This window comes from Camelus ferus, chromosome 5 (assembly GCF_009834535.1).
Source record: "Camelus ferus isolate YT-003-E chromosome 5, BCGSAC_Cfer_1.0, whole genome shotgun sequence".
Lineage (NCBI taxonomy): Eukaryota > Metazoa > Chordata > Mammalia > Artiodactyla > Camelidae > Camelus > Camelus ferus.
Window position 1 is genome coordinate 93,754,222 of NC_045700.1, and position 23,752 is coordinate 93,777,973.

At 49.8% G+C, this 23,752-nt stretch overlaps 1 protein-coding gene and 1 long non-coding RNA gene across 6 annotated transcripts in view; one reads left to right on the plus strand and one right to left on the minus strand.

The window, feature by feature from the left end:
• Positions 1-23,752, minus strand: part of IQCA1 (IQ motif containing with AAA domain 1) — a 154,933-nt gene that overhangs the window by 18,909 nt on the left and 112,272 nt on the right. For 3 of the 5 annotated variants that reach the window (XR_004320174.1, XM_006177788.3, XM_032480562.1), the window contains 2 exons: positions 21,900-22,099; positions 7,658-7,744 (listed from right to left, as the gene is read on the minus strand). Coding sequence is in view for 4 of the 5 variants with exons in the window: in XM_006177788.3 (XP_006177850.1) it covers positions 7,658-7,744; positions 21,900-22,099 (287 nt within the window). In the remaining variant the exon portion in view is untranslated. Of the gene's footprint in view, positions 1-6,278; positions 6,711-7,657; positions 7,745-21,899; positions 22,100-23,752 lie in introns of those variants that run through there. The other 2 variants (XM_032480564.1, XM_032480563.1) reach the window with 2 other exon arrangements.
• Positions 4,350-17,731, plus strand: LOC116663816. Its single transcript, XR_004320175.1, has 3 exons — positions 4,350-4,735; positions 15,723-15,726; positions 17,721-17,731. It is a non-coding gene; the product is annotated as an uncharacterized LOC116663816 (long non-coding RNA).

The following is a 23,752-nucleotide window of genomic DNA, read 5'->3' on the forward strand; positions in this document are numbered from 1 at the left end:
CCTTGTCAACACTTGTTACGGTCTGTTCTTCTTTTTTTCCCTTTTATTTAGCCATCTTGGTGGATGTGAAGTGGTACCTCACTGTGGTTTTGAGTGTATCTCCCTGGCAGCTAATGATGTTGAGCGTCTTTTCATGTGCTTCTTGGCTACTGGTATATCTTCTTTGGAAAAATGTCTATTCAGATCCTTTGCCCATTTTTAAATTGAGTTATTTGTCTTTTTATTATTGAGCTGTAAGAGCTTCTACACGTTATAGATGCAAGTCCTTTGTCAGATAGATGATTTGCAAATACTTCCTCCCGTTCTGAATTGTCTTTTCACGTTCTTGATGATGTCTTTCACAGCAAAACCATTTTTAGTTCTGATGAGGTTCAATTTAACTTTTCTTTTGTTGCTTGTGCTTTTGATGTATGCCAGACACCATTGCTTAATTCAAGGTCACCCAGAGTTATGCCTCTATTTTCTTCTAAGGGTTTTACAGTTTTAGCTCTTACTTTCAGGTCTGCGATGCATTATTGGTTAACTGTGTGAGGTAGGGGTCCAACCTCATTCTTTTGCAGGTCCTAGCACCATTTGTTGAAAAGACTGTTATTTCTCCATTGAAATGTCTTGACACTTTTGTCAAAAAAATCAATTGATCATAAATGTGAGGGTTTATTTCTGTACTCAGTTCTATTCCATTGATCTGTCTGTCTCTCCTCAGACCAGTGCCGTGCTGTCCTGATTGCTGCAGCTTTGTGGTAAGCTTAGAAATCAGGAAGTATGAGCCTTCCAAGTCTGTTCTTTTCAAGACTGTCCTGGCCATTCTGGGCACCTTGAATTTCCATACAGATTTTAGGATCATCTTGTCAGTTTCTGCAAATAAGCCAGCTGCAATTTTGTTGGAGATTGTATTGAATCTGTAAATCAATTTGGGACTTCTTGCCATCTTAACAATATTAAGTTTTTCAATCTATGAACATGATGCATCTTTCCATTTATCCAGATCTTTAACTTCTTTCAACAATGTTTTTGTAGTCTTCAGAGTAGAAGTCTTGTACTTCTTTCGTTAAATTTATTCCTAAATATTTTATTTTTTGATATTATTATAAATGCAATTGTTTTCCTTAAAAAATTTTTTTTAGAACCAGTAGTAATCTTTTTTTTTTTTTTTTTTTAGTTAAGGCACTGGGGTTTGAACCCAGGACCTCATGCACGCTAAGCACGCACTCTACCAGTGAGCTAGACCTCTCACCCCCGAATTGTTTTTTTTTTTTTTTAACATTTTTAAATTGAGTTATAGTCATTTTACAATGTTGTGTCAAATTCCAGTGTAGAGCACAATTTTTCAGTTATACATGAACATACGTATATTCATTGTCACATTTTTTTTTCGCTGTGAGCTACCACAAGGTCTTGTGTATATTTCCCTTTGCTACACAGTATAATCTTGTTTATCTATTCTACATTTTGAACTCCTAGTCTGTCCCTTCCCACCCCCCACCCCCTTGGCAACCACAAGTTTGTATTCTATGTCTGTGAGTCTGTTTCTGTTTTGTATTTATGTTCTTTTTTTTTTTTTTTAGATTCCACATATGAGCGATCTCATATGGTATTTTTCTTTCTTTCTGGCTTACTTCACTTAGAATGACAATTGTTTTCTTAATTTTAATTTGAATTGCTTTCATTGCACGTGTATAGAAGCAAAGTGCTCTTTGTGTATGGATCTTATATCCCACCCTGCAAACTTGCTGAAACTGTCGATCAGTTCTAGTGCTGTTTTAGTGAATTCCTCAGGATTTTCTGTACACGAGATCACGCCATCTGCAGACAGAGGTAGTTTTAGTTCTTCATTTCCAATATGGATTTTTTAATTTATATTTCTTCCCTAACTGTCCTGGTGAGGCCCTCCAACATACCTTGGATAGAAGAGGCGACCGCTAGGGGAGGCGCCCAGTGTTTCACCAGTAGGTATGACGCTTGCTGCGGGGTTTTCTAGTTGCCCTTTATCAGGCTGAGCAAGTTTCCTTTTTTTTTAATCACGAAGCGGTGCTGGATTTTGTTAAATGCTTTCTCTGCATCTATTGACATGATGGTGTGGCTTTTGTCCTTTAGTTTAATGACACACTGTATTATATTAGTTGATTTTTGGATGTGAAACCTGGGAAGAATCCCGCTTGGTCTTGGTGTATAATCCTTTTTCTGTGTTGCTGAAGTCCGTTTAGAAGGGACTTTTTGTCACGTAACTCGCAGCAGAGAAAGAGACGGGTTTCTCCAGCAAAATCAGTCCTGCGGACTGGGCCTGAGGCCAGGCCACCGGGCAGCTTCCATGATTTCCTCCCGCACTCCCTGCATCCACAGCCTGCTCCCCACTTCAGGAGGAGCAGCAGCCCCGCAGGACCCCACCTGGGAGGTGCCCGGTGGGGCTTGGGGACAAAGATGAGCTTAAAGGGGCTGCTCCCCAGTCTCCTCCCAGGTCTCTGCAGAAACCTGCCCTTGCTCAGACCCAGGCCTCTGGGCTGTCTGGCGTGGGGAGGGGGGGGGTCTGACACCAGCCTTCCCTGGGGCCAGGCTGTGCACAAAATGGAAAAGTTCAACGGAGGAACCCCACAGTAACAGGCGAATGATGGAGCAAACGGTTAAATGCAAAGACTTCCCATCGACACGATCCCAGTCTCAGCTCTGCTCTGAACAGCTGTGTGACCCTGAGCTGTTTACTCAACTTCTCTGTGTCTGCCTGACAAAGTGCTTGATGACAAGTAATTATTCTGAAACCCAAGCGCTTGTAGGAAATCAGTGCTGGGTCTGCTCTGACGGAGAGGAAGGTTTGTAAGGAGGAAAGTCAGAAAACCTGGAGGCTTTGTGATTTGGAGGAAACCAGCAACACTGCCCACAGAGCTCAGAACGATGGTGTCAAAGGCTCCCCCCAGCTTCCACTGCACTCAGTGATCGACTCCAACTGATCATTTCTGAGGAGCCGGCTTCCAGGACCCCCGCCGCTGAGGAGAGCCCTCTGCCGAGGTTCTGCAAGGAGGGCCTCATGGAGCACCTACACCTGTGTCAGGGAAATCCGCTGTGTTTGGACGAGGCGCGGAGAGCGTGAAGACTTTTGGAGTTCATTCCACCAGGGTGGATCCAAAGGTCTCTTACGAAAAGTGGTCATGTTAAAAAAGTAACCTTTGAAAATGCAGGAGGAGCAGTTAAAGTGGTAGGTAGTGAAGGCGGAGGAGAGTTTGGGCAGGCCCTGCCTGAGTTGGCAGCAACGGAGGGGGGAGGTGTCCCACGGGTGACTCTGGGCGATTCCGGTGGGCTGCATGTGAGCCCCGGGGAGAGCTTCTGGTGGCGGGTGGGGCGGGCTCTTGCTGGCTTAGGGATGATTTTTTAAGCTACGAGTTGATGCTCAGGGAGGGTAAAGAGAGAGAAAAGGTCCATGGGCTTGAGACGGAACCTCAGTGAGCACCAGCATATTTAAGGGGTGGCTGGAAGTGCAGGGGGCAGACACAGAGGAAAGTGTTGGCAGGGTCTGAGGAGACCAGGAGAAGGCAAGGCCACGGAGGCTAAAGGAGGAGACAGTTACAAAATGGTGTTCATTGGCAAGGTGGATTTCAAAGAACTTTGTGAGAACAGTGTGTGGAGAGCCCCAAGGGGACAGTGGCGGGTGGGAGACTGAGTGGACATGGTAGGAACAGACTGATCTTCTGTCTGATGGAGAACAGCGCAAGGTGGTGGGGGCAACTGGACATGTGTGGGGTGCATGGGGAGCTGCCCAGAGACTGGTGGAAGGCAGACTGACCCCAGGACCCTGAAGAGGCTGGAGACGGTCACTCTGGGGGCAGAGACACGCTTGCACGGTCTGAGCCCATCCCCAGCAGCGGGGTTGCCATGGTGACAGTGGCACAGTCCCACCTGTTCTGAGGCAGGAGATTACATTGCTATCTGTGTCTCCCGAACATGGCAGGGATGGGTGAACTTAATTAGCCTGCTCGGGTAACAAATGTTGATCCTGGGCCGTGTCCAGAATGACATCTCTGCTGATGGTGAGGAACAGTCCCATTAGGAAGGGATGGAAATGAAAGGTGAGTCGGTTCAGTCAGCACTCCCGGGCGCTTGGGCACCCCCAGTTCCGGTTCAGAGCCGCATCCATCGTGCACGAGACCCGCGTGTTCATCCATCACGCCAGCCAGCATCCCCCCATCACCTGGCAACCTGCACCGCCGCTGCCCCGACCGCGGGACCCACCAGCCCCACACCACTGTATTATTGTGGGCAATTTCAAACGAGCGTCTAACATCTGTGCAGCAGTTTCAGTCTGCTTTTCTACAGTCAGCTCCACAAAACCACGGCAGCAGCAAAGCCCCAACAAAGCAGCTATTCCCTCGTGAAGGCCCTATTGTGATGCCGGGAAGGCCCCTGCTGGATGGGGTAACGGGGGGGTAACGGAGCAGAAAAGGCAGCGGCAGCCGTCCTGCCTCATCCTCTCCTACCTCCGCCTGGTACGCAGACAACTGACCAACTGCTCCCCGCGGACCACGCCGAGGATGGCTCTCCCCCTAGGAGGAGAGGGACAGGGACCTGCCCAGGCCCTGGGGCTCGGCGTTGAGGGAAGGGTTGGGGAAGGGGCAGTCAGGGCTTAGGGCTTCTGGGCCCAGCTCCTTTGGCTCTCAGAGCAGAGGGGCCCACAGGCGGTCTTCAAGATGTGGTCTGGAGCAGCCCGGGGCGAGGAGGGGAGGGGGGCAGACGCGGGTGTGACAGGAGCGTGGCGGGCAGAGCAGGAGGCCAGTGCCGACCGCGGAGCAGCACCCAGACGGGGAGAAGGGACCTGGGCCTGAGTCCCGGCGCGACCCCTGCCCAGCTGTGCACCCTCTCAAGCTTTGTCCTCTCCGGCAAATTGGGGGAAGGCTACCTCCCTCCCAGGGACGCTGGGAGCTTTCTGACACATGCCGTGCGCCCCCAGGGCCTTCTCTGCCTGTCCCCGCCATCACAGGCATCCCCGCACCAGGCAGCTCTGTACTCAGGAGCCATTGCTGCCGCCCGGCCTCCTCCATTGCCTCGCTCCTTATGGCTGGGCGAGCCCTCCCATTTTACCACCTAAAAGGCCTCAACCCAAAGGTGCAAGCATCGAGGGCGGAGTCAGTCACCGTGGGTGAGATCTCCTATCAAAGTGCGGTCCTGGAGTCCCTCAAATCCACCGGGCAGCGCCGGGAGGGGGCGCTCCGTGTCGCGGCTGTGCTTGGTGGGCTCGGCAGCCCTGGCTTGCCTCCTGGTGAACACTGTCCTCTGTGTCTCAGTGCCTCTGGCACCCAGAGGAGGCTTGAGGACAGAGGCCGGGGCGGGTGGTAGAAAGGACGGCAGGCCCCCTGGTGGCCAAGTGATCAACAAGGAGTCGGTAGTGATGCCTCCTGGTCCCTCTCGTCTGCGGAGGCAGCTGATACCTTGGCGTTGGGTGGTCACCTTCAGAAGGTGGAAGTCCAATGCTCAGGGCCGCCCCGGGCCCTGGTGGCCGAGACATTTGGTTAAGGACAGAAGTCAGGGGAGAAGAGCTGGCCCAGCCCTGGCCAGAGTCAGGAAGGCAGCGGCAACCTGCAGTCCTGCCCTCTGCGGGGCAGGCCCAGACGTGGACTTGGAGGCCACCCCCGGGGGTCCCCTCTACCGCACGTTCCTCCACGTGGGCCCTGAGCCTAGACCCGGCACTGTGGGAGGGCTCTGTCTCCGCCTGGGCTGGCTCAGGCCCCCCAGCCAGCCTTGTGGACATTTGGGGACCCAAGGACCCATCTGCTTGTACCCATCAGGCATCCTGAGGTTTTCCTAAGAGCATGATTCACGGTCTTTGGTGCAGTCAGTTCCCCTGACTGGTGACAGACCATTCTTCTAAGGCAGAGGCAGGCAGAATAAACGTCTAGTTTGTCTATAGCAAAGACGGTGCCACCGGAGCCCCTCATTTTCTACAGGAGTAAGACTAGTCGGAGACCGTATCTGCGGGGGTCAGAGATTGTGCTGAGAGGACACCTCGGCTCAGCAAGAGGAGGGCAGGTCCCCGGGGGGGTTCTGGGGACCCGGTCCTGTCTCCTCTCTCCTTCGCCGGCTCCCTGGCCCTTCACACAGACTCCCATGCTGGGAGCATCTACTGAACCGGTTCATTCTCTGCTGTCAGATCTCCCTCAAAGCCCCACCAGCCGTGCCCCGAGAGCTCCTCCGGCCCTCTCAGAAACGGCCGCCACCAATCCGCTTCCTCTCCACGGACTCCTGTGTACAGACGAACAGACAAACTGCTGGTGGCAAACTGACAGCTTGAGGGGGTCATGGGAGAGAATCTGAGAGGGGCTTCAAGAACTCAGAGGCTGATCTCGCTGGAACCCTTCATTTAGATAGTTAAGGAAGCAGAGGCCCAGAGAGGTTAATTTACTCTCCCAGGGACACACAGCCAACTAAGAAAGGCAGAGCAGACCCGGAACCCACATCTCCTTAATTCCCACTCCCCAGACTGATGTCCAGTGGGAGAGTGAGTAGCCCCTGCCCACGAATGGGACAAAGCTTCCGATGACATGGGGTGTGCGACACTGTGGATGGAACATCTTGCATCTCTCTTTAGATTTATGATCTGGTTCGCGGTAACTCCGGCCTTCAAGTCTGCACGCAGGTGGCCTTTTCCTTTAATGTAGCAACTTCGCCAGCAGAGGGAGCTTCCTCCCAGGTTCCCAGCTTAAATAATAAATGAGTCCTCTTAAGAGTTTCTAAAATGACAAGGCAATCAAGGCTCATTTGGAGAAGAAAAGATTGAGCTTTCATTCTTTATCCAAATCACCCCTACCTGCTAAAAATGATGTATAATACATAAGGATCAAAAGTGATTAAAATCTTTATGAATTTAATCTGAAATTCACGGTTAACCATTATTTGCTTTGGTGCAAATTGATGTGGAATAACAATCATGTGTATGTGCAAATTTTTTTTTTTAACTTGTGGGAAATTTGCTGGTGATTTGTGGGGGGAAGTGCCGGGGAGGGGAGCCATTGAAAGGAAAGAAAAGGAGGAAGGAAGCAATTGACCGAGGGCCGCCTGGGGGCCCAAATGTGGTGCCCTTAGCAGCACTACTGACGGCCTTTGTTCATAAACTTCAGGCCTTTTGCTATTTATTATTGTGAACAATAGGAAATCCTAATAATAACTCGTGTGTGTGCCATTCGCTGTGACTGAGCAGAGTTCCCTAGATTGTTTCTCAGCTCCGAATCGTATGTTTGGGTTCCACACGTTCTCTCCCTCTTCTTTCATATTTTTTTTCAATTTCTTCTAAATTATGCCTTGTAAAACCAGACCCTGGATCCTCTGAAACACAGACAAGTGCTTAAGGCAGAGGGATGGACGCCCCTCCGTTTCCTTCCTCCCCTGAAAAAGCAAGACCTTCCTGAAAAGTTGAGGCAGTCCCTGGTACCGAGGAGGGAAAAGAAATGTTGGCCACTATATATAAAAAATAGATTTAAAAACACATTTCTTCTGTATAGCCCAGGGAACTATATTCGATATCTTGTAATAACTTTTAATAAAAAATATGAAAATGAATATGTGCACGTATATGAATGACTGGGATGTTGCGCTGTACACCAGAAATCGACGCATTGTAACTGACTATACTTCAATTAAAAAAAAAAAGAAAAGAAACAGTTGACCAGGAAGCACTCACCTCCCTTTCCGAGTTGGGGACTTTTTTGTAGAAGGTTTTCTCTGCGTCTCCGATCCACACCACAGAGGGCTGGAGCTGGCGGGCCACCTGCGAGGAGAAACGGTTGGTTGTAAAATGCATTTCCCTCTCAGGTACACACGTGACCCCCGGGGACAGCAGGACTTGGCGGTGCCTGGGATGGCTCGGGGACGGCAGGGCGCCGCGGGGCTGCACTGCACCTCCGGCTGTACCCCGCTTCACAGCAGGATGGGGGTAACGGAGGAGAGGTCTGCACGTTCTGCTCCAGAACCCTGAGCCTCCACTCTGACTGGCTTGAAATAAACCAATAGTTTTCTGCCACAAATGCAGGGCACTGGGCCATGAGTTTTAATTACAGCCTAAGCCCGGCTCCCACGTTGATTCAAGTTAGCTTGTTACGAGGAAGGTCGGTTCAGCGCCGGGGCCCCATGGTCTGTTCTTCCCCATGTGGCTATGCCTTTGTGGCCGTGGTTTTGTCTGGAAGGCGGCCCTGAGCCGCTTCGCGGTGAATGGGGCTTCACGCCGGCGCTGGGACTTACCGTGGGCCCGTGAATAATTGCCACAATACCTACCAATCCCTTCAAAGTGTCCCCATTGAGGCGGGAAGCCCCATAAAAAGACGGGCAGGACCCCTAGGCAGGGCCGTTGCTTTCCTCCCAGTAGCGTCCGGTTCCCTGGCCCAGAGCCTCTATCTCACTTTTTGCCTCTAAAGCGGCTAACTTACACCTAGAATTCTATTGGTTCCCTGAGCTCACTTTCCTTCACTCCTGATTGGTTACTACTCTCACTGCTGATTGGTTATTACTCTCACTGCTGATTGGTTATTACTCTCACTTCTGATTGGTCCACTTCCCTAACTTCTGATTGGCCCACTTCCCTAACTTCTGATTGGCCCATTTGTAGTACTTTATTTGCATGGAGCTCACTCCTGATTGGCCTATTTCTACAAAGGTTGTTCCTGGTTGGTAAACTTCTGTTGTACTCTATTTGCATATGATGTTGCAAAGTGTAAAACTGGCAGCCTATAAAAGGCCTGTGTAAACCAACAGACGGGGTCTAGAATTTGAAGCGTTAATTTCTTTGGGACCGTTGGTGTAATAAGCTTGAGTTCTCTGACTCCGTGAGTGCTGCTTGGTCTCTTGCCCGGATTTAGATTGCTGTCACAACTGAGCTGTAACATCGAGCTGTAACACATTTTTCTGCAACACCGTGATCGTGGAGTTCGGGCATTTTTGCAAGAATTTGTGCTTTGTACAAAATTGCTACAGTTAAAAGCTGTCTCCAGCCACTGCTTACACAGAGCTATGTACTCTTAATTTTTACGTCATTAAACATCATTAAGGTAGCAGGTGTGACTTTAAACCGAGACAGACATTTCATAAATGATGGAAAAATCACGGGGAACACTGGCTGAGTCCGTCTCCCCAGCACACATACACCAAGGGAAGCAGAATATGCACGTTCAAAGACACAAGTGGAGTGAGCGAGGTCCCCGTGCTAGTCCGACACCTGGGCTGGCAGTTCCAGCCCCACCCCACACACGCCAGGACATTCACAGAGGAAACAGTACCCACCAACCACTCTTAAGTTGACGTTATTTTTCAGACCCCAAGCCACAGCATGGAGGAACTCTGAACTGCAAGTTTCAATCCCAGGACCTGAGGCAGTGCAGCGGGGCGAGCAGGCCAGGCCTGGGCCATGCGCGTGGCACGGGGTGTCACATGAAAGGTCATGGCCAGCATGGACCCAGTACCTCCTCTGCTTGGAGGACACCGTCTGTGATAACTCATTCCCTCACACTACAGCCTGATGAAGCAAGTACCATGGTTATCACCCGTTTACAGATGGGGAAACTGAGGCTCAAAGACGTGAAGTGTCCTGTCCGAGGTCACACAGCTAGAAAGTCCCAGAAGCAGGATGTGCAGCAGGCCAGGCTGATGGCTGGAAGCAGAGCCACGTCCTCAGGTCCCTTCACTTACTCAAGCCAGACACTTGGGCATCATCCCCTGCCTCACCTCCCATGTCTAGCCATCCCCAAGTCCACCCATCCCCCTCCTAATGCCTCTCAACCCCATCAATGCATCCATTCTCTTGGCTCCTGACTTTACCCCCCAACTTCTTTCCAGCTGGCCCGCCCGCTTAAGTCCCAGGGACCGACTCAAGTACCCCAGGGGCGGGCTCCAAGGAACCATTGTTCCGCTAAAAGCTATTCTGAGTTTTAAGTCAAAAGCTTCCCTAGTTCCAGTCCCTAAAAAAAAAAAAAAAAAAAAAAAGAGAGATACTGTACATGGAAGGTTTTAAGCTTTCCAGGAAAAAGACACTGTATAATAAATACAGGCAAAATCTTACTCTTTTCCATCACTCTTAAAAAATCTTAGTTTTAGAACTCAAACCAATGGAAAAACAATTTTCCCATAAACAATTGTCTCCCGTCTCAGGCTGGCTCTCGGGCTCACCAGTGCCGCACACTGGCCTCTCCTGTGTCCTGTGGCAAGATGCGGATTTTCCACGGCTTTGCTTTGGCCTCTGTTCTCTCAGTGCAGCTGTTCTTACTGGGAATTGCAGATGAGAGTCCCAAGTATTCCAGCGTTCCTTTGCTCTTTCTGCTTTCCCCTTCCCTTTAGTTTGTTGATTGATTGATTGAACTCGTCAGTTTACGATGTTGTGTCAGTGTCAGCATCGTGTTTCAGTCATACATGTACATACATATACTCTTTTTCATATTTTCTTCTTTATACGTTACTACAAGATAATGAATATATAGTTTCCTGTGCTGTACAGTATGAACTTGTTTATCTATTTTATATACATTACTGTGTATCTGCAAATCTGGAACTCCCAGTTTATCCCTTCCTACCCCCTTCACCCCCTGGTAACCGTAAGTTTGATTTCTATGTCTGTGAGTCTGTTTGTGTTTTGTAAACAAATTCATTTGTGTCATTTTTTTCTTTCAGCTTTTGACAAAGTTAAGCTAGAGCTGGGCTTGAAGCACAGGTGTCTTATTGGCTTAGGGTAATTCTTAAACCGCAGTCTCATTTCCAGCACCTTATTTAAAGCTGTTTTGAAAACCTGGACACCCTATTCCATTGAACGTGCAAGCTGAGGACCGTTCCCTGAACTTGAACGCCCCTTCAGAGCGAGCGGGGGAACTGCACACTTCCCGGGTTTCTCGCACGCACCTGTGAAGGAATTCCCCCCGCAGGACGCTCGCCTGCTCTGGGACTCACAAGGGCGCGCGGAGGACGCGATTATTATCAGATAAACAGAAATCACTTCCCCAGCCAGTTCCTGGACGGTAACAATACAAGGAACAGTCGTCTGTAAACGGCCTGGAGACCCGGCGCCCGCTCCCCTCTCCCCCGTCCCGCGCCCCCGCGGAGCCCCGCACGGCCCACCCCCGCTCCCGTTTCACACGTGAGCTCGCTGAGGCAGAGAGGGAAGTCAGTAACGCGGCCCACCAGCACGGAGACGCGTGGAGCCCGGAGGCAGCCCTGGGTGGCCCGACACCCCCAGGCCCCCGCTGTCACCAGGCAGCAGGCTGCCGTGTTACCGTGGAGACATGATGCCTGTTCCAAAGCATCTCCTGACCCCTGGCCCGTGTCCTCCTCCATCACTTTTCACTCTAACAGGAAGGGCTCTAAAGACATCCAGTCTTGTTCTCCAGGGTGTGAACCTCTATTTCCGTGACCTTCCTTGGTGGCAAGCTGGCCAGGGAACACCTGGTGGCCCTGCTCAGTTCTGGGCAGAGAACAGAGGCCCAGACACTTGGGCTCTCCCACCAGGAACGCCTGTCCCACCAGGAAGAACGGAAGGAACTGAGGCTCTTTTCCTTGAGGAAAAGAAGACTTGAGGGGGAGGTTAGCTGCGTTCAAACAGTTGAAAGGCTGTCGTGGGGAAGAAAGCCTGGTTTTGTTGGTTTGGGCCCAGCGTGTAGAATGAAGGCCATTCTCTCATCTTTCACTCAAAAATCATTTAGTTACACCAGAAATTAACACAACATTGTAAACGGACTAGACTTCAAATAATAGAAAAAGAAAATCATTTAAAGAGGGGCTTTGATGTGCCGAACAGTGTGCTCAGTGCTGGGGTCCCTGACCTCAAGAAGCCCACCGCTGGACATGGAGGGCAAGTGTGAGGCTGGGACGGTGGCCCAAGGGAAACGAACGTCCACGAGGACCACCAGCGACAGAAAGAGGGCGGAGTGGTGAGGAGGGTGCCTTGGAGTGAGACAGCAGGCGAGGGTTCAAGCACACAGACCTCCCAGTGTTCTCCAGAAGGTCCCAGAGCCTGGGGAGGGGACGCCTCTGCCATGCTCAGGACGGGAGCCAGGGTGCAGAGTGAGGTGCGTCTGCTTGGGGCTGCTTGGGGTCATTCTGGAAGATGTCACAAAAGCCTTGGCGAGGCTACAGTTTGCTTTTATCCTGGAAGCTGTCGAGAGTCTGTAAGGAACTTGAATCACCACCTTTGATTCTGGTTGTGTTACAGAAAAATCCCTTTGGTGGGATGGGTGGCTGGTCCCTGGAGCCTGGGAACTAGGTTGGGGGGTGGTGTGTGCACAAGGTGTGCAGAGAAGTGAAGCTGGGGGCAGAGAGACGGGTGAGGAGATTCTGGGGGAAGATGAGGTGGGACCTTGAGCAGAGGAGAGGCAGGGCATGCAGGAAATGGGTGTGGGGGTACCTAGGAGCCGCCAGACCTGGTGATGGTTGGGTGAAGGATGAGGAAATGGGGGTCTCCAAGGCTGGGGGGCCAGGAGGACAGAAGGCTGACGGCCCAGGAGTCCAGACAGGGGACTGGACTAGGGATGAAATGATGAGGCCATTTTAGGCCACGGGAGCCCGAGGGCAGCTGGGAGTCCAGGCAGACGGACTGATGGGTCTGGGGAGCGGGGGTGGGGGGGCACTGGAAGGGCCCTGCGGCTGCAGCAAATGAGGGTAGAGGAGCCATGAGAATGGGTGGAGGGCTCCCAAGTAAAGGGGGAGCATGGATGAGGCCAGGCCAGGGCTGTGGAGCGGGGACCACTGGGTGAAGGCATTAATGAAGGAGGTGGGGCTGACAAGGAAGAGCAGCACCAGAGGAACAAAAGGACACAGAAGAGGGAGTGTCCTGGAGCAGGGAAAGCAGAGGGCCAGTGCTGGCCGGAGGGTCTGGTAACCCGGAGGGTGGTGGCGGGGTGGGGTGCAGGGGCAGAAAACAGGTGCCAGGAGGCTGAGGAGTGCGTACGGCAGAGACAGGGAGCATGGGCAGGGCAGAGTCTGGAGACGGCACTGGGTGGGGAGGGAAGTCAGGAGAGGATGACCTTGAGGCGAAAAGGGCTCGCCCTCCCAGCCTGGGCCTTGGTGGGGGGATGGCTGTGGCCACAGGCAGTTTGACCGCGAGCCAATGGATGTCCGTGGACGCGTCGGGCAAAGGCTGAGCTTTGAAAATACGTTCCCCAGAAATTTGGTGCTTTCTTGTTGCAAAGTCTGTCCTGGTTAGTAGGCATTTTAGAATACGTATCTGGACAGACAGAGACAACACCCATTGGCCTCCCCTGAGAATGAATCGTCAGATGTTTTCTGTCTTCCCAGACCTTTCCCGACACCTGTGCTCGCCAACACGAGATGCCGCCTCACACGCTGCTTTAAATTCCTGCTCGCTCAGTATGCGATTTATTTCTCCAACATCATTTAAACGTGGGGTCCATTTACTGATCTAACCCCTGGCTTTTGAACGTTCGGATGCCTCTCTGCCTTCTTGCTAAATCAGACAGTGCTTCGGTGGGCACTTTGGGGCCAGGGTGCTGCTGGTTTGGAGGTGCCGTGCACTTGCCCTCCTGGAGGCCCTCTGTTCTCCGGCCATCAATACGTGGATCTGTTTTTCCTCATTCCCTTCAACGAGTATCAACAGTAAAAAACTCTTTGCTAATTTGTTAATGAAAAATGGTGTTCTTTGCTCTCAATTTTCGCTTAGCAACGGAAAGGCTTCACTTAAATTGCCCGCAGAGAGTTTGAGGTTAAGGGCAATTAAATGTAATTAATTCATAATTGAACTTTTCCTAAGTTACAGGGGACAGTTTACTTCAGCTGCCAGTAGAGGGCCCTGTAGTCCCGTCGAATATCAACTCCAGAGTGAAGACGGATTTCAACAGCGTGTGCGCTTTCAAATTCTGGGAAGCGCTACCAAACAGCTAGTTCTCCATCCGTGTGAATTTTATGGACTTGACCTTTTGTATTCTCCAAAGACACGCTGTCAAACGTCCGCCATCAGCATTAGATTCTCTTGGGTTAGTACATACTGGTGGAACAATGAAAACCTGCTTGTGCTTGGCATGCTTGAATTACTAATTAGATCTGCCCAAATGACCCTTGGAAGCTCTGGAAGTTCTTTCTGAAAGGGTCCTATTCTGCTTGCCACAGAGAACCTCAGGAAAAACCAGCTACTTTTTTTCAGTGGTTGTGCCTTAGTCTACCAAACTGAAAAGGACCATACATCCACCTGTCCATCCACCTGTCTACCTGTCCATCCATCCATCCATCCATCCCACACAGATTTGCTGAGCATCTGTGATGTGCGTGGCGGGAGGCAGGGACAGCTGGGAACTAAGAGACACCGTCCCTGCCTGCAGAGTGTGTGGCCTCCTGTGTCTGAATGGGAGCGGCTGGGCGGTCAGGCAGCCAGTGAGGTGCTCCTGTGCTGGAGAGGAGCTGGAGAGGGCTGGCCTCTTGGAGGGGAGCTTACTTTCCTGAACTACAGTCACTTGGATTCTGATGCAATACTCAATATGTGAGGACTTTTGTTTAGCATTTCTGTCATTTAAAAATGATGTTTAAAATTTCTCTTTCCATGCAGTATCTTCCCTGCAATCGCAGGAGTCCCTTCAAGCCCTCGCTGAGTGTCACCTGGGATAAACCGTAAGTGACCGTCACAGGAAGAACGGGTGCGCTGAAGAGCCAGGAGCCCAGCAGGGCTGGCCCTGCACGGAAAGGAAGGCAGGTAAACTGAGGCAGAGAAGGGGACCAGGAGGGCGCTGGGCACAACTGACGGACCATGACAGGGGGTGTGAGGGAAGCAGGCCGCGCTGGTGGCAGGAGCGCCTGATGCCGCTGCTGGTTATCAGGTCGGATTCGAGGGATGGTGTCCGGATGGTACCAGGCGTCAGGCTTGCAGACCATGCAGACTTTCCCCTGCAGATCCCTCCTCCCAGCCCACTCCCAGCTAGCGATACTGGAACTAATGGATTCCCGCCTGCTGCACGACTCCGTGCCAACTTGGAGAAGCACAGGGGTGAGTGACTGGGCGCGAGGTCAGACTCCCCCCACCCCGCAACAGGCACATTTTAGCTGAAGCTAGAGCACCTCTGCTCTAAGCGTTTCCAAATTGGCCCAAAATTCTTGAACGCTGGTGGCATCAACCCCGGTCCCAGGTCGTCCCATTACCCACCACAGAACAAGAGCAGATGCACACCCTGTTTATGGTGATTTACAGCCCACAGCCGTCTCCACATACCTCGCTGACAGACAGAGCCTGGGGCAGCATCCGCAGTCTGGACCACCCTCCCCCTCAGGCCTGCCCCACCCTCTGCGGGGACGTGGGAACGCTCTGAGGCTGCCGCTCACTTTTGCTGTGAACCTAAAACCGCTCTGAAATGGAAAGTCTATGCTTTAAAAAAAACTTGGATGCCTCTGTGTGCTCCCTTTCTCAGCCTGAACCGTCCCCACCACACAGCGGGAAGTGACCGGCTCTCTGCCAGCAGCCAACTCGGGGCGGACGGGCACCAGCGCCTGGTTCCTTTATTTTCACACCTGGTGCTGCACCCAAGTGGCTGAATTCTCCCTCTGCGTCCCCTCTCCTCCATCACCCACCCCCTCTGCTTGAGCAGCGCCATCTTGAGGGGTCAGGTGTAGGTCTTTGCTTTATCCTTATTGGATTTCACCTTGTGAAGGTGGGGCTAACGTAGTTATGACATTTCTTATGTATCTGTGTTTTTCTGAAAAAACATCACCCATGAACAGCGATGCTGTCTTTGTTTGGGTTATTAAGCAGGAGCAGAATTCTCCAGGATCTTCAGGAATGTGGTTGGCTGGGCTCCCCATCGCCTGACTCCTGGACCAGCTGTTTACACCAGCACATCTGGGCAAGCTCCCTTGGCCTGGTGCCATCAGCAGCTGGCCGAGAGCCCAGCGAGGAGCCCTGGTGGGCGGTGCCGCAGCCCGAGCAGCACCTCGGCCCCCTTTCATCCCCGCTTGCCGGCCAGTGTGGCCACGTGGGCTGGACACCGGCCGGGTGGCCCCCTTAGCCCTGCTTTCTCAAGTCTCCCCCTGGTTCCAGCCGTCAGCGGCCAGATGTCTCACAAAGGCAGGAAGGGAGGACGCAAGGACCCCAGCGAGGAGACAGCATCTCTCCCAGGAGCCACAGCGCAGAACGGGGACTATTCTGCTCCGGCCAGCTCTCCCGGGCGCCTCTGGCCTCCCCTTGGCCTTCCCATGGGCGGTCTGGAGGGTCAGTGCAGGTGGAGACCGGGAGACGTGGAATCCCGCGGGAGCTGCCAACAGGACGCCCCCAGTTCCTTCCCTTTCTCACACTGAAATGCTCCCCCTGACACTCTGACCCAGGAATGGCCTTGCCCTTGGGCACAACACAGCCTTCACGCCCCCAGGGGACAAGGTGGGGGGCTGCGTGATGGCTTTGGTGTCAGACCTAGGCTTAAATCCAGATCCCTTACTTCTTTTGTATTTTTTGGTCAAAGTAAGTTTTGAGCCTCAGTTTTCTTGTCTGTAAAATGGAGACATTAATTCCCGCCTCATCAGAGATTGGGGGAATTAAAAGGGAAAGTCCTTAGCATGTGCTGGACTCCTGGCCGGACGACCGGAGTCCCCCTTGCTCCTCCCCCCACGATCCACCGTCATAAACGCCCGAGACGGCTGGCATCTGGCCTCGACAACTTCTTTTGTCCACAAAATACCTATTCGATATGAATCACCTATAGCCTGTTTCTTACTGTTAGCTGTATTTCTAATACTTCCTAGCTCAACAGACGTATATTCCTTTCCACAGATAGCTTTAGTGAGAGAGAATTTTCAACAATTGTTTACTTGTTCAGTCAATGCATTTCTTTAAGAAACCCATTAGAGTTATTGTGTGGAGAAGAAAGGAAGCCTCCAAAAATAATGAGAACAAAATGGATCTGAATTTGCACTTGGGAAACAAACCAGAGACTTGTTTTCACGTGTGCAGGGTGCTACACGGGGAGCAAACGCTCCAGTGGAAGGGAAATGAATGTGCTTCCTCCTGGGGGCATTCTTTGCTCTATAGAGATTAATTCAGTCCTGGGAATTCTTTCTAAGAAGATGTGACGTGTAATCAGGCCCTTCTCTTATTTCTCCTCCAGCAAAAGCCTCAGACCCACATTCTGTTGCCCTCAAGTCGGCCCGGCCCCGGCGCAGGCACCTGCAGCGGGCTGGGGTTCCCTGCCATTGATTTACCAGCACAGACACAACACCCCGCTTTCCCCTGGTTAATTAAAAGCAAATACCTCTTTGCAAAGCAGATAGCTGCTCTGTCAGTCATGCCAGGACGCAGTGGCCTCACTGCACATGGTTTTTAATTGAGTGACTTCCACTCCCAGGACCTCTGGGTCTTTTGTTAATCAGTTTTATACACAGCAAAGGTGAAGCTCGACAAGGTGTGTGGCAGGCACTCGGACGCGGGGTGGCCGAGGTGGGGGAACGTGCTTTTCCGCATTTTGATGATCCAATATCTGGCACTTTGGGGTCCGCATCAGGTCAGTTTGTCGTGATTCTCATAAATGCAAAGACTGCTCATCTGACATCAAGACAAACTTCTCAGCAGCAGGAGGAAATAATTACTTGAGGGTGAGAACATCACGATCGGGTCTTTGGCTCTGCCCTCGAGTCACCCAGGAGGTGGGTGGGAGAAGAGAGGCTGAATCATTCAGTAGAGCTGATGTCATGACATTGCAACCCAGGAAAATTACTTAAATGTTTTGTACATCAGTTTCCTTATCAGCAAAATGGGGCTCCTGCCTCACTCATAAGGCTGTTGTGAGGAGTGAATGAGTTAAATCCCAGAGGCGTGTAGGACAGGGTCTGTGAAACACAGATGCTGATGAAATGCTGGTGTTTTTATACTTAGGAGCTTCCATTGATTACTTGACAATCTTGACAAAATTCGGTGTTTAGAATGAGTGAATTTAGGCGTTCCTTTGGGCAAGAGGATAGGTTTCTTTTACTTTTCCTCTGAAGGACTTAGTGCTTTGAGCTTAGTGGTTAAGTACACAGAGGCCACAAGTCAGGCTTCTGGGCTTCAAATTCCAGCTCACCTTCAAATCCTGGGTTAACCCCGGAAGTGTGCAAGTGTTGGGGAAGATTCCAGGAAGCTCAGTGGAAAGCAACAGCTGGAAAGCTAAAATAGCTAAGTGCATACCTTAGCTTCTGCCAAGTTAAAGGAGCTGGGTAAACACCTCGAGCTTTCCACTGACACTTCAAAGTACAGACAGTGTTCCAGGACTGAAGGCAAAATCATAACAGACCCGCGCTAATGAAAGGGAAAACAAAGCCTCTGCAAGTTCAAGCTGATCAGCCAGTAATTTAACTGCCTGTTAGAACAACGCCTAGCATGCTTCAGTGTGTCAGCTATGTATCATCCACAATGTCCAATAGACAATAAAAATTATTCAGCATATGAAGAAACAGAAACATGTGACCCATAGTCAGGAAGAAAAGCTGTGAAATAGAAACAGACCCCATGATGACCCAGTATTGGAATTAGCAGATAAAGACTAGAATGTAACTACTGAGTTCAAGGACTTAAAAGAAAAGATAGCTATATTGAGTGAACAGATGGAGAATTACAGGAGAGAAATAAAAACCTGAAAGAATAAGCAAATTTAAATCCTAGAACTGAAAAGCAAAATATCAGAAACACAAAAAATAATCCACAAGATTATTTAGTAGCGGATTGAAGACAGTAGAAGAAAGGGCAGGGAAATCTGAATATAGATGAATAGAAATTATCCAATGTGGAAACTGGAGAGACAGAACCTCAGTGCCTTGTGGAACAACACCAAGCAGTCAAATATACATGTAATTGGAGTCTCAGAAGGAGAAAAGAGAAAGTGCAGAAAAAAATATTTGAGGAAATAATGGCCAAAATTTCCCAAATTTGGTTTAAAACATATATTTATAGTTTCAATGAGCACAGTGAGCCACAAGCAGTAAAAGGACAAAGAAAAAACAAAAATACTGAAACACATTATAGCCAAATGGATGAAAACCAAAATAAAGAGAAAACCTTACAACTATTCAGAGAATAAAGACACATTACACACAGGAGATCAGTAATTTGAACTTTTGATAACTTTTCATCAGAAATAATGGAGATTAAAAAGACAGTGTGATAGCATCTTTAAAGTGCTGAAAGAAAAATATGTCAACACAGAATTCTATATCCATCAAAAGTATCCTTCAAAAATGGAAGTGATGTAAAAACATTTAAAAATAAAATGAACGCTAAGAAAATCTGTTGCCAGCAGACCTGCACTAAAAGCAATGTTAAAGGAAGTTCCTCAGCTGGAAGGGAAATGACCCCACATGGAGGTCTGGCTTAACAGAAAGGAGTGGAAAACACTGAAAATGGTAAATAAGTGCATATGTATAAAATACTAAACTTTTCCTCCTGATTTCTTTAAAAGACAAATGACTGTTTAATGCAAAAACAATATCACTCTATTGTGCTGTTCACAACATTTCTAGATGTAAAATGTATGATAAAGACACAAGGGACAAGGGATAACAAGTTATATTGTCAGATCCTCGCATTTTAAGTAAAACAGCACAGTACTGACTTATGCAGACTGTGAGAAGCTAAAAATGACTACTGTAGTTTGTAGGGCAATCGCTGAAAACAAAGAGTCATTGCTAAAAATAAAAGACAGCAGAGGGATTCAGATAAAATGCTACAAAGTACTGAATTCACCCAAAAGAAGGCAGGAAAAGAGGAACAGAAGAATAAGAAAGAAACGGGACAAATGGGGAATAAACAGCAAAACGGGAGGCCTAACTCAACCACGTGAATAAACGCATTTAAGGTAAAGACAGCGATCACTCCAGTTCAGTGGCAGATACTGTCAGATTGGATTAAAAAGCAAGACAAGTATGTGTTATCCACAAAAAAGGCACTTTAATTATAAAGACACTGAAAATAAGAGAGGATAAAGCAAGCTGGTGTGGCTGTCATGTTCTTATCAGACTAGGACGACTTCATGATAAGTACTACTAGAGACAAAAAGGGACATTTCATAATGATAAAAAACCAGCCAGGAGACACAGCGTCCTAAATGTGGATGCATCTCTTTTGTAACAGAGCTGCAACGTGCGTGAAGCAAAAACTGACAACTAAAAGGAGAAATTCTTTGGGTTTTTTTTGGGGGGGGGGTGGAGGTAATTAGGTTTCTTAATTAATTTATTTTTAATGGAGGTATTAGGGATTGAACCCAGGCCCTCATGCATGCAGGGCATGCACTCTAAAAGGAGAAATAAAGAATTCCACCATCATAGTTGGTGGTTTTAATACCCCCTTTCAGTAACTGATAGGACAAGAAACAACAAAAACAGAAATCTGAAACTGAAAAAACAAGTCACAGAATGAGAGAAAACACTTGCCATATGTGTGTCCCACAAAGAACCTGCACCCAGAATATATGAAGAACTCTTACAAATCTCAAGACCAGCAGTCAGTGAAAGGCAGGCAAATGACTTGAACAGGCATCTCAAAAAAGAAATTATAGAAGGACCGAAAAGCACATGAAAATGGTGGTGATGCAGTTGTATACGTCACACTTAAAATGCAGACTGAAGATCTGTGCATGTCACTGTACGTAAATTTTACCTTAATAAAAACAGTGCAGGAGGATACAGGAGAGAAAGATCTAGGTTTGAACCCCACTCGGCCACTTGTTCTCGGTGGCCTTGGGCATCCTACTTAACCTCTCAGAGCCCCAGCTTATCTGGACTCCTGTGAAATTTTAATATTGAATATAAATATTCAGTGTCAGTATGCTCTAGACCTCGGTGATCCTTGTGGGCATGTGTGTGTACTGTGTATTCGTCCATCTCTCTGTTTATCATCGTCTTCTATCACCACCATCATTTATATCTAAACTGTAGCAGAGAATCACTGCTTTTAGAGCTGACACACAGTATCATTTGGTTTGACTCATGCATTTTGGTGATGATAAAAATGGAGACCCGGGGAGGTGAAGGGCTGACTAAGCTTGCAGGGCTGGGTCATGTAGGGCCCTTTGAGGGCACTGCGTCCCCTGGCACTGTGATGTAAGTGGATGTCCACACCACTGCAGTCAGTGCAGCTCCTGTGGGTTCCTGCTTACAGCCTCTGTGAGGGGTGACTGCAGTTCATGCCACGTGAGAAAGAATTAACCCCAAATGCAAATACGTGATGCCATATTGGAGGGGGTGGGCTGGAAAAAGAAACGGTGGGTTTAATGTTTAAGGAGACAGGTGAGCATTTCAGGAAGGGTTCCTGCGGCAGAAGGAGCCCGATCATGTTGGCCTATTTTCTTCTTTTTTTTAAAAAAAATTTTTACTGAAATATAGTCAGTTAGTATGCTACTGGTGGGAATGCAGTTTGGTGCAGCTGCTGTGGAAAACAGTATAGAGATTCCTCAAAAAACTAAAAATAGACCTACCGTGTGATCCAACAACCCCACTCTTGGGCACATATCCAGAGGGAACTTCAATTTAAAAAGACACACGCATCCCAATGTTCTTAGCAGCACTATTTACAATAGCCAAGACATGGAAGCAACCTAAATGTCCATCCACAGATGACTGGCTAAAGAAGTTGTGGTATATTTATACAATGGAATGCTACTCAGCCATAAAAAAGAATAAAATAACGCCATTTGCAGCAACATGGATGGACCTGGAGATTGTCGTTCTAAGAGAAGGAGGCTGATCTGAGTGGCACAGTACGGTATTTTTGCAAAGAAAGAAGCTGTGTCTAGTTGTCGGATGCTCAGCCAGATGCAATAATAAAATCATTTACGGGAGGATGCAACGGGAGGAAGTTGAAAAGGGAGGTGCGTATCAGCCTAGGGAAATTATCTGCAGGGGTCTGTGCTAGTTGGCTTAAGGAAATTAACTGCAGCATTGGAAAATGTAATCTGAGAGAAGGAGGGGAACCAGAGGCCAAGAAATGGAATAAATACCTTGAAGACGACATGCAGCATCATCTGGAGGCCGCTGTTGCCGGGGTATTTCCCGGCAATGTTAGTTGCGGACAAGTTGAAGAGGTTGGCTCCCGTTTCGGTACAGATGGCGTGGACCAGCATTTTCTTCCCCACCCCAGACGGCCCGGCCAAGAGCAGGGACTTCACCAGAGGAGCTTTCTTGTGCACCGCTGCAGAACCTTAAAAAGGCAGAGGAAGAGGCTCTAAGACCCTGCCTAGGAAATACATGGTTCTTAGGCTGGGACTCCTCAAGGCCATGACTCCGCGGCATGACCCCAGCCTGAGCCGCGATGGATGTGTCGAAGGCATTTCTCACCAGGGGCACGCCTCCTGTCTCAGCCGGCTCTGTGACACCTTTGATTTGTTGTCAGGGCTCAAGGTGGAGCTGTCGGGTCTCCTTGGGTATCTAATACATTCCTTCTCTCTCACCCCTGCCCCTAGCATTTCCCCAGACTCATAATTCTAAAGCGCATTCCTGCAATAAGTCACCTCTGGCATTTGGGGGGAGGGGGCAGGGGTCCCTGTGTCTGTCAGGGGCAGCACTACGCCCTTTGAAAGCTTGGAAAGAGAAGTGTGAGATGGACAGCAGGGTACACGAAGTGTTCAGTAGTGATTCTTAGGGGGAAAGGGGGAAAACCGAGGTCCAGGTGGCGGTCGCCTGACTGCTGTCTTCTGTCCTGGTTTCCAGCCTGTGGGCAGGGGCAGCCAAGCCGGCACTTGATAGTAGAAGGACCTGAGTTTACTAGGTCAGCCACATTGTCCACCCCCTCAAGCCCAGGGTGGGGCTGGGGCCTGAGTGTCTTCCATGGTCCCGAACGCGAGCAGAGCACACTGGGCGCTGAGGAATCCCAGGGTGAGCGGAACGAAGTCCTGGAGGGAGCCGTGATCAGCGCTGCTGCCGTCGTGTTGGCTGCCTTCGCTCGGCGGCTGGGCTCCTTGATCAGCTCTGAATGTGCCCGTATCACAGTTACTGCGCTTCGTCTTCCTTTCCTCTCGTCTGATTGACGAGATGGAGGGAATTTACCTAATACGTAGAAATAATTTTTGTGTTTCCCTCCCACGCTCCGCAAAAGCTTGGGAAGTAGTTTTGCGCAAGTTCTCTAAAACGGAGCTCCACGGGCGCGCTTCACTGGTGGTGAGCGCGGGGAACGGCAGCGTGTGATGGCGAAGCAGGCCCCGTTTTCCGCGGCAGCAGAGAGATGCCATTCTTTCTGTCTCCAGTTCACCACCTGGATACTGAGGGCTGCTCAGTCTGTGGCCCTGGCTGGGGACCGCTGGGGACTACCACGCGGGATAGAGCCAGGATTTGCTGTAAAGAGTTTATGGCCAGGAGAGGAGCTAAACCTGAGTAAGGTAACTAGGAAGGGAGGAAATAGTGCAGCGAGAGGCAGAGAGGAAAGTATTTCCTGCCTGAGGGATGAGGTGGGAGGGTGGAGGGGGCTCAGGCTGAACTTCCAGGAGAGGGTGGCGTCTGAGCTGTCCTGTGAAGAGTGGGCAGAACTGACAGGGCCATCTGATAAGGCTGCAAGAGAGGAGGAACGCAGTGACCACCCGCAGCCTGGAGTGGGAGGTCCTTGTTGCTCATCTATTTTGTATGTATTACTGTGTATTTGTAAATCCCAAACTCCTGATTTATCCCTTCTCCCCTCCTTTCCCCTTTGGTAACGTCTGTGATTCTGTTTCTATCTTGCAAATCAGTTCATTTGTCTCATTTTTTTAAAGATTTCACATATAAGTGATATCATGTGATATTTGTCTTTCTCTGTCTGATGTCCTTCACTCTGTGTGACCATCTCCAAGTCCATCCATGTTGCTGCAATCAGCATTATTTC